At 38.0% G+C, this 13,352-nt stretch overlaps 2 protein-coding genes and 2 long non-coding RNA genes across 9 annotated transcripts; 2 read left to right on the top strand and 2 right to left on the bottom strand.

The window, feature by feature from the left end:
* Positions 1-15: 15 nt before the first annotated feature.
* On the top strand, positions 16-4,687 carry LOC133705530 (nuclear pore complex protein NUP54-like). The gene is made up of 9 exons (XM_062130788.1): positions 16-517; positions 606-659; positions 911-970; positions 1,090-1,200; positions 1,884-1,949; positions 2,025-2,111; positions 3,133-3,234; positions 3,329-3,478; positions 3,923-4,687. Exons 1-9 carry the CDS (start codon positions 146-148, stop codon positions 4,028-4,030), a joined length of 1,110 nt encoding a protein of 369 aa, XP_061986772.1. The 5' UTR covers positions 16-145; the 3' UTR covers positions 4,031-4,687.
* On the bottom strand, positions 4,366-6,992 carry LOC133705532 (uncharacterized). Of its 6 annotated transcripts, none has more exons than XR_009844284.1 (4): positions 5,538-6,992; positions 5,116-5,451; positions 4,921-5,025; positions 4,366-4,535 (listed from the first exon to the last, which is right to left on the bottom strand). It is a non-coding gene; the product is annotated as an uncharacterized LOC133705532 (long non-coding RNA). The 6 variants fall into 6 exon arrangements; XR_009844286.1 differs by lacking the exon at positions 4,921-5,025 and having other exon boundaries at positions 5,538-5,898; positions 6,004-6,985; XR_009844287.1 differs by lacking the exon at positions 4,921-5,025 and having other exon boundaries at positions 5,116-5,249; positions 5,344-5,451; positions 5,538-6,982.
* Positions 6,993-7,901: 909 nt separating this feature from the next.
* Positions 7,902-8,973, top strand: LOC133705533 (uncharacterized). The gene is made up of 2 exons (XR_009844288.1): positions 7,902-8,588; positions 8,686-8,973. It is a non-coding gene; the product is annotated as an uncharacterized LOC133705533 (long non-coding RNA).
* Positions 8,974-9,174: 201 nt separating this feature from the next.
* On the bottom strand, positions 9,175-11,570 carry LOC133705531 (uncharacterized protein At3g27210-like). The gene is made up of 3 exons (XM_062130789.1): positions 10,951-11,570; positions 9,923-10,000; positions 9,175-9,792 (listed from the first exon to the last, which is right to left on the bottom strand). Exons 1-3 carry the CDS (start codon positions 11,156-11,158, stop codon positions 9,356-9,358), a joined length of 723 nt encoding a protein of 240 aa, XP_061986773.1. The 5' UTR covers positions 11,159-11,570; the 3' UTR covers positions 9,175-9,355.
* Between the last annotated feature and the right edge of the window lie 1,782 nt (positions 11,571-13,352).

The raw sequence follows: 13,352 nt of genomic DNA, 5'->3' as shown, positions 1-13,352 counted from the left end.
ACACTAATCACAAATTATTATGAGTTTTAAATAAAAAGATTTAGATATCCAATGATCGAGCTACAAGTACTACAGGGCGCCATCCATTTAAAATTCACAAAAATCAATAAAAAACCTCTTCTCTCCAACAACAACAACAGCTACAATGTTCGGTACTCCATCTTCCACCCCCGCCTTCGGCACGCCGTCTTCCACCCCGCCATTCGGCACCCCCTCTTCTACTCCCTTATTCGGCACTCCTTCAACGCCAGCTTTCGCTAATGGAGGATTCGGTTCTTCTTTATTCTCTACTCCATTTACTTCTCAAACTCAGCAGCAGCAGCAGCAACAAACCTCGCTTTTTCAGCAACCGTCTACTACTGGTTTCGGATTTCAACAGCAACAGCAGCAGACTCCGTTCGCTACGCCGCTTCAAACGACACCGTTCCCTTCTCCTCCTCCTCCTCCTCCTCAATTGAGTACTCAGATGGCTCTCGTTGCTCCTCTTCCTTTCTCTCTCGCCGATCGCGACATTCAGGTTTGTTTCCCCCATTTTCTTGGCCTGAACCCTAATTAAGATCATTTTTTATTTAATATGTAGATAAAACTCCAAGTGATGATTGCAGGCGATTGTGGATGCTTATAAAGAGGACCCTGGGAACCTTAAGTATGCTTTCAAGGTTCATTTTATTGCCTTGCTTTTCTTTTCTCTTCTTTTTTAAATGTTTTTTTTACGACTCTGTGTGTTTGGCTGCAAAACAAGATAAGGAAATAAAATTGTTTCTTAGGTGTAGAATTCTGTGGTGTTTTGTTTTCTTGAATTTGAGTTGATAATTTACTTGATTTTTCTTGCTGTTTCAAAATGGTTTGATTAATGAATTAGGGTTTTGAAGCTGACATGGCTGTTGTGTCGGTCATTTTTGTTTGACAGTATTTGTTGTTAAGTGTAACTGACCCGCAGCATAGACGAAAGCTTGCTGGTGTATCAGACGTGAGTCTACCACTTGACTTTTAGTTTACTTTTATTGCTACTTTGTTATTCTGTTTTTGTTTGTGATTGTCTTTGAGTTTGTGTTTGGCTAATTTTGGTGAATAGTCTGCTTTTGCTAGATCATGTGGGCGGAGTCTATGGCGAAGCTAGAGGGTATGGAAGGTACAGTTAGAGAACGCCTCTGGCCTCAGCTTGTTCAAGGTTTCAAAGATCTTTCACACCGCCTCAAGGTAGTTGTTCTGAATTTGAGGCATTGGTGTATGTTATGAATTGGATTTGCTATCTAGCAGTTTGTCTTTTGAGTGATTAACAGCTGGCCATCCACTTCGATTTTTTACCTTCCTTAACGTGGTTAGTGATAGTTATAATTTGATATGCTCTACCAAGATTTTCCTATTAAGAATATGCTCTGTATTTCATGGAGCTCCTTTGTCCTTTGTGACTTGAAGAGGATTTTGAGTTCAAATAATGTAAAAGTTGGTTTAAGGTTCTGTGATTGGTTTCTACCTACCAATATCAATCAATGATTGTATACCTATTTATACGCTGGATAATGCAGAAAAATTAGGTAAACGGATGCTGAAATTTCCTGTAGAAAAGGCTAAAGTAGCTCAAGAGATGTTTCTGTGAAGGAGAACTGACATGGATCATCATTTTAATGACTGTTAGTGCGAGGTCATGCATTTATATATCAAGAATGTGTAGTCTAATTCATTCTGGATTAGGTGGCCTACATTTCCCCACTGCAGATTGCAATTCCTTGTAAAAGGCAAATGCAACTGAAAACATTTAAGGTTTTATCTTGGAAGGTTTTGTGCTTTGTGCACGTTTCCTTGCAATCAGATTTTTCTGCTAATGGACTGTGCTAACTGAATTTTCTGACATTGTAATGCTTTTTGCTAATTTGATGCAGCTCCAAGATGAAGTAATCGTTTCAGATGCAGAGAGATTGCGAATGACCCAAAGCAACATAAAAATGGTACTGTCTTCCTGCTTTCCACTTGACACATCATATTTTCTGGATACTGTTTTGACATGCAAGTATTCTTTTCAGCTTCAAAGGCATTTTCAAGCTGTGGCTCTTCCAAGGATTGAAAGAATGAGACAGAAAGAGCAAAGTCTTCAGAGGCATCTTTTAAGGGTGAGAACAAGTGCTCTCTCTCCACTCTCTGAATCACAAAATTAAATTTATTTTTTCCATGTGGTTTGTATGGTTGTCATTTTCTGAATAGTCTACAACATAGACGGTGCACAGTTGTGAGATAAGCTTTCAGAATTTGAAATTCCATTTTAGCTTTTACATTTATTTTACATTCGGAGAATGCATTTTGGTATATTTTCACTATTTTCATTTCCACTCTGAGTTCTGTGCATAAAATAGTTGCATGACACCTGTTTATCAAAGCGAGTATGCACTAGACAAGAGAAATTTAGGAAAGGTCAAGGGTTTTTTCCTTCCCTAGATTCATTGGAGCAGGCTGTTTGGTGAACTTTTTTTATTTTTTGCATTAGACACTGTTTGTTTCCTTGAACTGCCCTTTTATCCATAATCTTCTTAAGAAATCCTATTGATTTGGATGCACAACTCCATGCAACTGTTCTGTCCACAAGTTTTATGTGAATTGGTAGACGATTAACATTGCATCAATAGTTGCTACAAGATTTAAAATGTCAAGTGAATTGTAACTTAGTCCATGTAGTTTAATGAAATTAAATAATTGGTCCTTGAGGTTTCAAAAAGTATTGTTTGATCCTTGTGTTTTTTAAATCCCTAAATAACTTAGTCCTCAGTCAATTCAACCTTCTTTTTTTTCCGTAAAATTTCATTTTTTTGAAAAATAGAAAAAAGAATAAAGATGAGATTAGAAAATTTGATTGGAAAAGAGTGTATTGTTGGAACAAAAAACTACTAAATAGACGATGTTCAACTTTGGTCATTTTTTATACTGAAGGGAATTAGTTCCAATAAACTACAGGGACTAAGTTATATTTAATTCAAAATTGTTCAAATTGAAAAGACAACGTCCAAAGTGATATTTTAATCCAACTGTGGAGTTCATAATGCCTGTTTCTGCTCCAGAGCGTTACTGTATAGGAAATTCATGCATTCAGTTCTCGTTAACTTGTTCTAACATCTACTTTCTCCTATCATATGCTTTAAGGTGATGAGAATAATGGAGACATTGGAGGGTAAGGGTTTCCGATTGCCCTTAACAAAAGCGGAAGCTGAGTTGGCTGAGAAGTTAGCTGCAATAATTAGACAGGTATGTCTTTCCTGTCCTCTCTCTGATCTGTACACTATTCATTATCACTTAACCTGCATCAGGGGATGATATTAACGAGTAGATGCCATTTCAGCTAAAAGGATCTGGCACAGAACTTTCTAGGAGGGTTCAAAACCTACTCACTGTATTTCGTGTTCAAGAAAATGGAATTGGTGCTGGAGGTTCTCTTTATCTTCCAGGATCAACCAAAATACATGAACAAAGTCTTGCTGATATGCAGGAGGTAAGAGGGGGACAAGTTAGAATTCATGTGGGGATATAGACATTACTTTATTAGTTATGATCCTTCTTGCTAAGCTCGTTGTTTCTTTCTCTTTACCCAGTGATGCGTGAACAACATGATATAGTAACATTTAGTGCCTGTTTATTTTAGGTTGCACACCTAAAAGCATTTTACGTTTCAACCTTATTGCCAGACCAACCCTTAGCTGGAGGGAAAATATTAATTACCAGCCTTCAAATTGTACTAATTGTTAATAACAATAAAAATAAAGAAGGAATGGATCTGCAGTGATACTGTTTTTTTATGCAGAGAAGAGTATTATTTTTCTATTTCGATGAATTATATGGCCCTATAAAGTTTGCAATTACAATTATAATGCTCTTGGTTTGATCCTCATAGTATTTTTACATGTAATAGATAACAAGTGACTGGTTTTGTGGGCAGGTTTTACAACAGCAGACTGAAGCTATTGCAAGGCTTGGCAATGTGTTGAAGCGAGACATCAGGGACATGGAAATTATGATGGCCGAGGGCACAGAAATGACAGAATAATTGAGCTAGAGATACGAGGAGCACTTGCTGATTAATTCATTCCTTGACAAGCTGCAATTTTGTCACTGGTTCAGTTAGCAAGTGATCTGTGATTAATACAGTCCAACTCTGACAAGAGTTGTCATAAACCATACTCAAATTCTCTCCCTCCATCTTCACTATCCCCTCCTCATCAATCCTTGATGGCTTAAATTTGCTAGGGGGCCTGTTTGTGGGATCATCATCAGGAGTGATGGTGTCATCACCAAATGGATCATGTCAGCTGCCACTCAATCTTCGAGGGGGATTCAATTGATCAACGGAGGGTAAAGCTCATGCCCGTGGGAGCCAGGGTCTGAAGGAGTTTCCCTAATAGGGCTCTTTATTTCGTGGATTGTTAAGAATAGTTTGTAGTTCAACCATGTGCAAGCTCATGTAATGTGATTGATGCTTTTGTGAGGAATTGCAAGCTTAGGAGTCGCTCTATCATCTCTCCCGTGCCAACAATAGCTGCTCATCTCTCTCCCTGCATCCACGAAGACAAATCTCCCAAAGTAAGCACCTTGCATTTAAAAGTATGTCTTAATACACATCTCAGCGTGTCAGCACCCTGAAAGAATTTGTCATGAACGAGTTTCAATATTTGGAAAGCTATGGGCATATTTATCTTTTCCTTTATATCAACAGCTAAACTGAGCAGCAATTTTAAAGAAGCATGTAATTGTTGTAGTTACCAGGGTAGGGGAGAAAGCAAACAACAAATCCAAGTGCACATAGAGAAGCACATCATATATTATAAGACAATGAAAATAACTTGTTTGAACAACCCCAGAATCTAGCATACGAGGCGGAAGAAGATGAGTTTCTTCATTGTTGCAGGATAAGTTTCTTCATTGTTGCAGGATTTGTACCTTTAAGGATGATGACTTGTCATTAAGTGAGAAGAATTTTCTTGACATTTAGAAGGATAGGGTGTTGGTCTCTTCGAATTACACATCTACTTACGACTTGCAGAGCTGAAGTCATTCTATCACACAATAAAGAAGCAGCAAATTTTGTACCATAAAGTGATATGAACATCAAAATGAAATCTCAGAAAGCCTTACCACCAAAACCCAAAAATAAGGTGGGGGGATTTCCATTAGTTCGGCGCTGAACAACAAATTCCTCTGGAACCTTGCTGCAATTACAGCAGAAAAGACATTGCAGAATTTCTTCAAGGATGAATCTGGCAAACACTCTTTCCAGCCAAATTTTAAGAATTTTTTGAAGGAGCCAGCCAAACTCTAAGATTTCAATTCAGTTAAAAAACTTGAACAATACACTCACAGTACCTTAGAGCTTCAGAACCCAAAATTTGCTCACGTGGAATCCATCCATCAATGTTCATTAAATCTAACCAGTGGCCAAAAATATCCACACATATTCGGATATCCCAACGCCTGCTTATGCCCGCAAAAACATGTTTGGTTAGCCTGGCAACAGCACATATAGTAACTTTATAATGTAACTGGAAATTAGACCTGACCAGATCAACAGTTGATGAAAACCTTCATCCCATGAAAATCCCCTAGGAAAGAATGGTCGGCTTGGAACAGCCGTATGCAGCTCAGCTGGCCAATATGAAATAAAATTATTATATCTGCAAGGAAAATGGCCGACTGTATGACTCTGTCAGGCACAAAAAATGATGGCAAGCAAATCATACATTAAAAAAAGAAAAAACAGTTAGATGAATTGTGAAAGCAGAAAAACATCACTTCAACAAGATAAGAGTAGAAGATAGAGATCTCCTAGCATCTAATGAACTGATATAGAGAATGCTCGCTCTTTATTTGCCATTTCTTTCTTATTATCCGTCCACACACAACAGGAACATGCAATCCTTACTGCAAAGACATGAAATAATTTAAAGGGAGAAATCCCAGAAGAGATAGCTAATCTTGCATACTTGGGAGGGAGAAATCCCAGAAGAGATAGCTGATCACACATACTTGGGTGCTTCGAATTTATCTCGGAATCAATTGACTGGAAAGATTCCTGACAAGATTGGAAGCCTACATCTGTTAGAAACTGTTGATCTCTCAAACAATTATCTTTCAGGTCTTATTCCTCCGAGCATGTCTTCCATGACTTTCTTGAATCACCTGAATCTGTCCCGCAATAACTTATCAGGACCAATTCCATAAACCAACCAATTCCAAACCTTCGATGATCCATCTATATATGACTTTGCGGGTCTCCATTACCAACCAAATGTTCAACGCCTGGTAATGAAGCACCAGAAATCAAGAATGATGAGGTCGAGGATGAAGATGATTGTGAAATGCCGTGGGGTTTTGGGTTGTTTGTGGGAACATTGATAACGAAGAAGTCTTGGAGACGTGCCTATTAATTTCCAGTTCATAGACGAAATGAAAGAAAAAATCTATGTGGCCATTCCTAGATCACTGAACAACATATATCCTGATGTCAACTTCATTACCTACTCATAATGTAAGTCCAATAACTCTTACTCCCTTTTCTATTTGATAATAACCTGAGCTCTGGCTCCATATCAATCCATTCTTTAAGGCCTCGGTCAATGCCAGGACCACCACGGTAGAACAATCCTTCTTTCAGTCGTCATGCCTTTGCCAATAAATTTAATTGGCTCTGTAGCTAGTCGAATAGTACTGTCTGTATAAAAATGTTATTAATTCTGTACCATGAACTCAACATGGTGTTGGTCCAAACCATCAAGCAAATGAGAATCTGCAGAAATTATAGCAAATTCAGAGGACTAGGGTAGGAAGATTCCCTTTGCTTTTATAAGGTCCAAACCACCAAGTATATGAGAATCTGCAAAAACCTAGGTCACCTAATTCCTTGATGATGTTCACTGAAAGTTCAATTGTCATTTTGTATATTCATTCTAGTTTTTCCGTTTGCTGAAATCAAAGATTAGACAACCTATTTTTATCTTCTCTATAGCTATTTAAATGATTTATTTTCTTTTTTCCCTGACATTTTGATTTTCTTTTTTGTTTTCCTAGATGCATTTGTTCTTTTCAAAAGCCATTCTTTAGGTTTAGCATATCAAAGATACCTGATAGATTGCTGTGATTAATCAAAGATTACAAGTAAACTGTAGATAATTGAATATACAATAAGAAGAACAAAGAGAAAGTGTGGTTGAAAGATTCAAATGCACTTGACCGAAAAGAATGAGTATGAAGTCCACTTGTTTCCTGCTTAAATAGAATCAGGACCTCCAAATCTTGAAAAGAATTTACTTTCTGGACCACTTCCCATGAACATTGGCCACGAGATGTCATTGTTGGAAAAACTAGATATTTCTCAAAACTTCTTGAACGGTAGCATTCCGCCATCCATGAGTAGAATGGCAAGTTTAAGTTTTCTTCACCTGTCAAGCAATCATCTATCTGGAGCACTACCTACCACCAACTGGCAGGCTTTGCAAGGTCTGACGGTGATAGATCTATCCTGTAACAATCTATCTGGCACTCTGGCAGGATTCCTAGCTCCGTGTGGCTATCACCGTCTCTAATCTGGCTAAAGTTGAGAAATAACAATCTTTATGGTGAGCTTTCATCAACCTTACAGAATTGCACAGGCTTGTTTGCACTTGATCTTGGAGGAGATAAATTCTTTGGGGCCATCCCAAATCTGTTTGCTAAAAACCCTTCTTCTTCCTTTTTTTAATCATATTTAGGCTTAAGAGCCAATATGTTGGTTGGAAATATTCCTGGAACTCTGTGTTACCTCTCCAGTGTACACATTTTGGACCTTGTACTTAATAATTTATCAGGGCCCATCCACAAATGTCTTCGCAATTTAACTGCCTTGAAATTGCCAGGATTACTTTTCAAATTTCTACTATCAACCCTGCATGTGCCATACTCTAGTCATGCAGAATTGAACGCGGAAGGTAGGCTCGTTGAATATACAAGCATAATTTCTCTGGTAAATATCATAGACCTGTCATGCAACAATCTATCAGGAGTGATGCCAGAGGAGATAACAAATCTCTCAACTTTGGTGACCCTGAATTTGTCCTGGAACCAGCTAACTGGTATGATACCAGAGAATATTGGAAGCTTGAAGCAGTTAGAAGATCCTGACCTCTCATCTAACCACCATTCTGGCTTATTCCTCCGAGCATGACTTCGTTGACTTTTTTGAAAAACCTGAATCTGTCGTTCAACAATTTGTCCGGACAATTCCATCCACCAATCAGTTCCATACCTTCAATGATCCATCAATTTACGAGGGTAACCCATATCTTTGTGGACCTCCATTGCCAATCATGTGTGACATCACCAACAATGGGAAAGCTGGATTCAACAGTTACAAAGCGAAAGGTGAAGATGATCCTGAAAATCTATGGTTTTACATGGGCATTGGATCAGGATTTATAGTGGGATTTTGGGATGTTTGTGGAAGCTTGGCCATCAAGAAGTCTTGGAGACATGCCTATTTCAAATTTCTTTATGGAGTGGAAGAAAAGCTATTTATGTTCATTACACACAGCTCACTGGCAATTAAAATGAAGATGGCAAGAAACTAGGAGGCAAAGGTAGATAATAAATGACCCTCTTCTTCTCCTTGCCTTTCTTCTTTTTCATTGTATTTTGAAAGTTATAAATATGTTAATGTTTTGGTTAGTACTGCAGAACCATAGAGAACGCGAATCATATGGATGATCAAGCTTGAGAGGAAAGAACGTGAACTAAAAGGAAGGCAAATCATTCCTCGCTAGGTTGTTTGTGTGTACTTCCGGCGACATTTCTATTGGTTGTATTTTGTCTTACTGGTCATGATGTTGAGTGCAACTTGTTCGAGGGGGGTGGAACTGTGATGGAAGAGTCGTGAATAAACTGGAGCATTTCGTTGCATTTGTGCTACTATGTATACACAAAATTGCTGTACTGGGAGCTGATACAAATCTGTAATATATGTAACCTTGTCATGTTCCTACTTCTTGTGTTTTTCTCTCATTGAACATTACAGAGACCGACTTTATTTTCCAGGGAGGATAAGACTTAAAATCAAACTGGAAAAATGTTGGACATTCAGTGATGCCTGTCCTGCTTCTTTCTATTGGTAATTATAGCTGTTCAGTGATTTGTTTTCCCTTTATAACAAAACAAACACAGGAAAACAAGAGGAAAAGCTCAATAAGCTCTTGCACAATGTATTAATATATAGAACCCAGTTCACGAATTGCTCTCTTCAGAAGAAATCAAAGTATAGTTGTGAAATAACCTTAGACTTCTGTTCCTCACAGTTGCATCGATACAGTGCTTCTTGTAAGAAGTTTGACAGTGGATAAGCTTATTACCGTTAACCACTATGGGCAGGGCTAAGCCTCTTCCTCCTCTCACTAAAGCTCAGGCTCCGCACAATATTTGGAAGGCAGCAATGTGAAAAATGAGTTGGTTTCTCTTTTCCAGATTTGGAACCACTGTGTGGAGTTGTTTCATTGCTGCGGACAGAGCTTTCTGCATATTGATATGGACTTCCATTTGTATATTTTGAAGGGAGGTAAACAGCAATAGGCTTGCCGTTGACTGTGTCTTGGAAACTTTGGTTGTCATCAGCCAGATCGTCGTTGATGTTCTCTCGAAAAAGCTCGATTAGTTGCTTCTTCCTATCAGCTGGAGAAGGTTCAGGTATTGACCTGGCTGAACTACTGCTACAGAGAGACTCTTCACATGGAAGAGGAGTTTCTATATAGCTGCCTTGGTGAATAGGAGTAGTGCCACATGATGGAGTGAAATCTACATAAATGAAGTAACCTAATCTTAAACCAAAGATGTAGGCATAGAAATGCTAACGATGATTTATGTTAAAACACATAAATTTCTTGGAAGAAACTAAGCCACAGAAAGAAATACAAGGAAACCTCACCACCATCGACGCTGAGGTAATCTTCACAATCAGACTCTATCCAGGGATGAGAATCAAAAAACATATCCTCTCGGTTACCTGAACAAGCAAGAGACACGAAAAGCAGGTTAGGAGAGCAGGTCAAGAGTAACAGCAACACACGTACAGACGAGGTGTGAAACAGGATACAAAAACTGCTGGAGTTAGCACACGGTGCGAGAACCTTAAAGAATAATGATCTTAATTGATGCCAAGCTGCATATTGATGAGTAAACATGTAAAATGTTCAATTTTATATGCTAATGGAAAATGGGTAATCAGTGTTTCATGTTCAAGACAAAAATAGGGCACAGATTAATAGAAGATCGTCAGGTTGTTCATATTAACCAGAGAGCTTTGTAAGGACAATGTCCTTGGGATACCTTGGCCTCGAACGAACATCTTCAAGCATGAAGTTCTATAATTTCTAGGAGGTTTTACCTGATTAACTGATTTATGCATTTCAACATTTCTTCAGAGTAAATCATAAGTTTAAACTGCAGTTTGCTGAATACTTTGCAGACAACATGGAGATTTCGGAAAGACTACCTAGCATATATTCAGACTGTTAAAATGTAGTCCTCGTACGAGCAAACTGCAGAACCCCACTGTTATCATGAAGGAAATTCATACATTTCCCGTATAGGAAAGAAGTAGTCTGCAGCTGAAACGTTCCTTTTCATTTTCATCATCGGATAGATGAAAAGAGGTAAATCAACGAATCACATGACTGCCAAGGATTCCATCACTAACAATAAACAAGATGCTACCAGCTGCAGCCACCAAAATTAAGGTCGCAGCCAAATGAGGGACATCTATTGCATTCCATTTCAACATTTATAGGATCAACATCTATCTCAACATTTCATACTCACAAACCACTCAATTGGAAAGCAAATCAGGATTAGAAAAAAAGGATGTGTAAGGGACGGGGGTAAGAATGTCAAGAGAGGATATTGGTATACACGAAAGATGAAAATTTACATGATAAAATAAACTTAAAATCTTACTCAAGTCATTAACACTGGCTTGATAAGGCACTGGCGACAAGGACTGGGGCTTGGGATTGAGTTGTTCAGTCATGGAGTGATCACCATTCACTGTGCTGCTGTCCTTCACAGGTGATTCAATATGGATACAGTTTCCTTGAGAATCAAAGGTGCATTTGAGTTTCAAAGCAGGGCCTGTTTTCTTTTGAACTGAAGCACAATTGCCCATGTCTGCAACAATACTCTATAAATCCATTACCGAACTTGCATTATTTGGACTTAATGTTGTTGGGGAAAAGGGTAGTCACTTTCCAACTAGAGTCTGAGATAAAAGTTGATTGGTCTTGAAAGCCAAGTGATGGCGTTTGCAGAGGGACCCCGCCCTTTACTGTAATTTCCTTTTCTAGTTCTACTGTGTATCACCACCACCACTATTTGTTAGTGGCAGCGGCAAGACAAGGAAAGAAAAGCTGCTTTTTGGTGGTTCCCATGATCTTAACTTTGAAATGAACAGACCCTTTTGCTACTATTGATCTTTTTTGGTGTTATATTATTGAACGCTTATTGACTTGAAATTCATCTGGATTTGGAAATGACAATCATGAGCTAGCTGAATTTAAAAAAAATGAACAGGGCATTCAGAAATCCCAAGATCACGCCGTAGTTTTCCTGTTATGAGGCTCCAAATAATCATTTTCTTAGTGGGATCTCTTATTGGCTTGTCGGCTACCATTTCTAAATACAGACCTAACTATCTTGCTAATGGTGATGACTGCGTCCGCAAGAGATCCACATCTTAACTGTTCAAGAATTTAGCACCAAAAAAACTAAAAACCTCGAGGGAGATTCAATTGATCAGATTTTAAGTTTATATTTAAAAATTATTAGTTCGAGTCTCACAAACCTATCTCAAAGTCACTTGAGACTTACATGATCATTAACTTCAGGGCCCGTGAAATTAGTCGAGGTGTGCGCAAACTGACCCGGACACTCATATTAAATATATATATATAAAAAAGAATTGAGCACCGAAAATCTTAAGGGGTATAACTCAACTGGTTAGGTATTGAGTTTGCTTCTTAGAGGTCACTAGTTTAAGTGCCACAAGTTTCAAGATCACTGGAGACTTACATAGTCATTAACTTCAGAATGAGATTAGTCAAGATACGTGTAAATTAACTCGAACATCTACTATTACTAAAAAAAAAGAACACAACCATGTCTTTCACGACGCAATGTAAATTGTGATGAAGGAAGGATGAATTAATATATGGGATAGATTAATCTTAACTTCACCTGGTCTACAAATTAAACCCTGAATGGTGGTGATGAAATTTAAGAGCACGCAACAAAGTGATGATGCCATTCCTTTCCGGTGGAAAAGATAACTTCAAATATATATGAGATGAAAATGATGTTTGCTGTCCTCCTTTTCTGTCGTTAGCCAATTTTGGTCCCAATATTGTTCTTTCCCTTTCGTCTTTTGGGTTTGCTTTGGAAAGGAAGGAGGTTTGGTGCATAAAGCATGCGGCATGTTGACATATTTTGAGTTAAAAGCTAATCAACAATGATTGAAGTTTTCAGACATCATATGACATCTTGATACCAACGGATATCTAATGCGGTTCCAGACCCAAAATCCCGAATCTTACGAGTCCATTTCTCTGGCTTGCTCTTCAATCTTGAGAGACAATAATTTTTCAGATTCAGTCTCATTATTTTTATTTTTTTAATTTCACGAACCCTGCTGAGCTAGTCTAGATTGAGCATAAAGATCCACAACATGAACATAAAATACTGATGACTACATAAATATTCAACAAGGAATCATGATACTAAGATTTTCAATCAATGCTCAATGCTCCATCCAAACTAATCTATCAAAACAATTGAGTTTTTTATTTTACTAATTTGCCTTCACCTGTGTTCCTATGCATAACTTCGGAATGGAAGTTTATTTGGATCTGGATTCCTGTAGACTGTATCATCAAACTCTCTGTTTCAATGTTTTGTCTTATATGGATCTCTTTGCCTTAAAGGCACAGCCATATAAAAGACGGAAGTAATATCACAGTAAGAATTGCTGAAAAGTGCAGATAAGCTAACTTTAATGATTCCTACCGTTCTGATAGGATACCAACACACTTCTACACGTTGTGATAGGATAACTTGCCACTTGTGGCTGTGTGCCTTCTTTAGTGAAGAAAAGCACCTTACCTAATTTTAAATGAGTTTCTGTGTGAACCTAAATAACCCAAAATTTGATTCAGAGCATGCAGATTGAGACCATCATTTAAATTATAAAATAGTAAATTGTTACCTAAAACGCCACTTGGTTTAACCTGCGCTCTATATTTCTTGGATGGAAACATGACTCTCTAAGCTTTTGTGGGGAGAAAAAGAGGAACACACTCAGCGGAAAA

Source organism: Populus nigra, chromosome 10 (genome assembly GCF_951802175.1).
Source record: "Populus nigra chromosome 10, ddPopNigr1.1, whole genome shotgun sequence".
NCBI lineage: Eukaryota > Viridiplantae > Streptophyta > Magnoliopsida > Malpighiales > Salicaceae > Populus > Populus nigra.
Note: the sequence above shows the minus strand (reverse complement) of the source record. Positions and strands in the feature narration are given on the sequence as shown.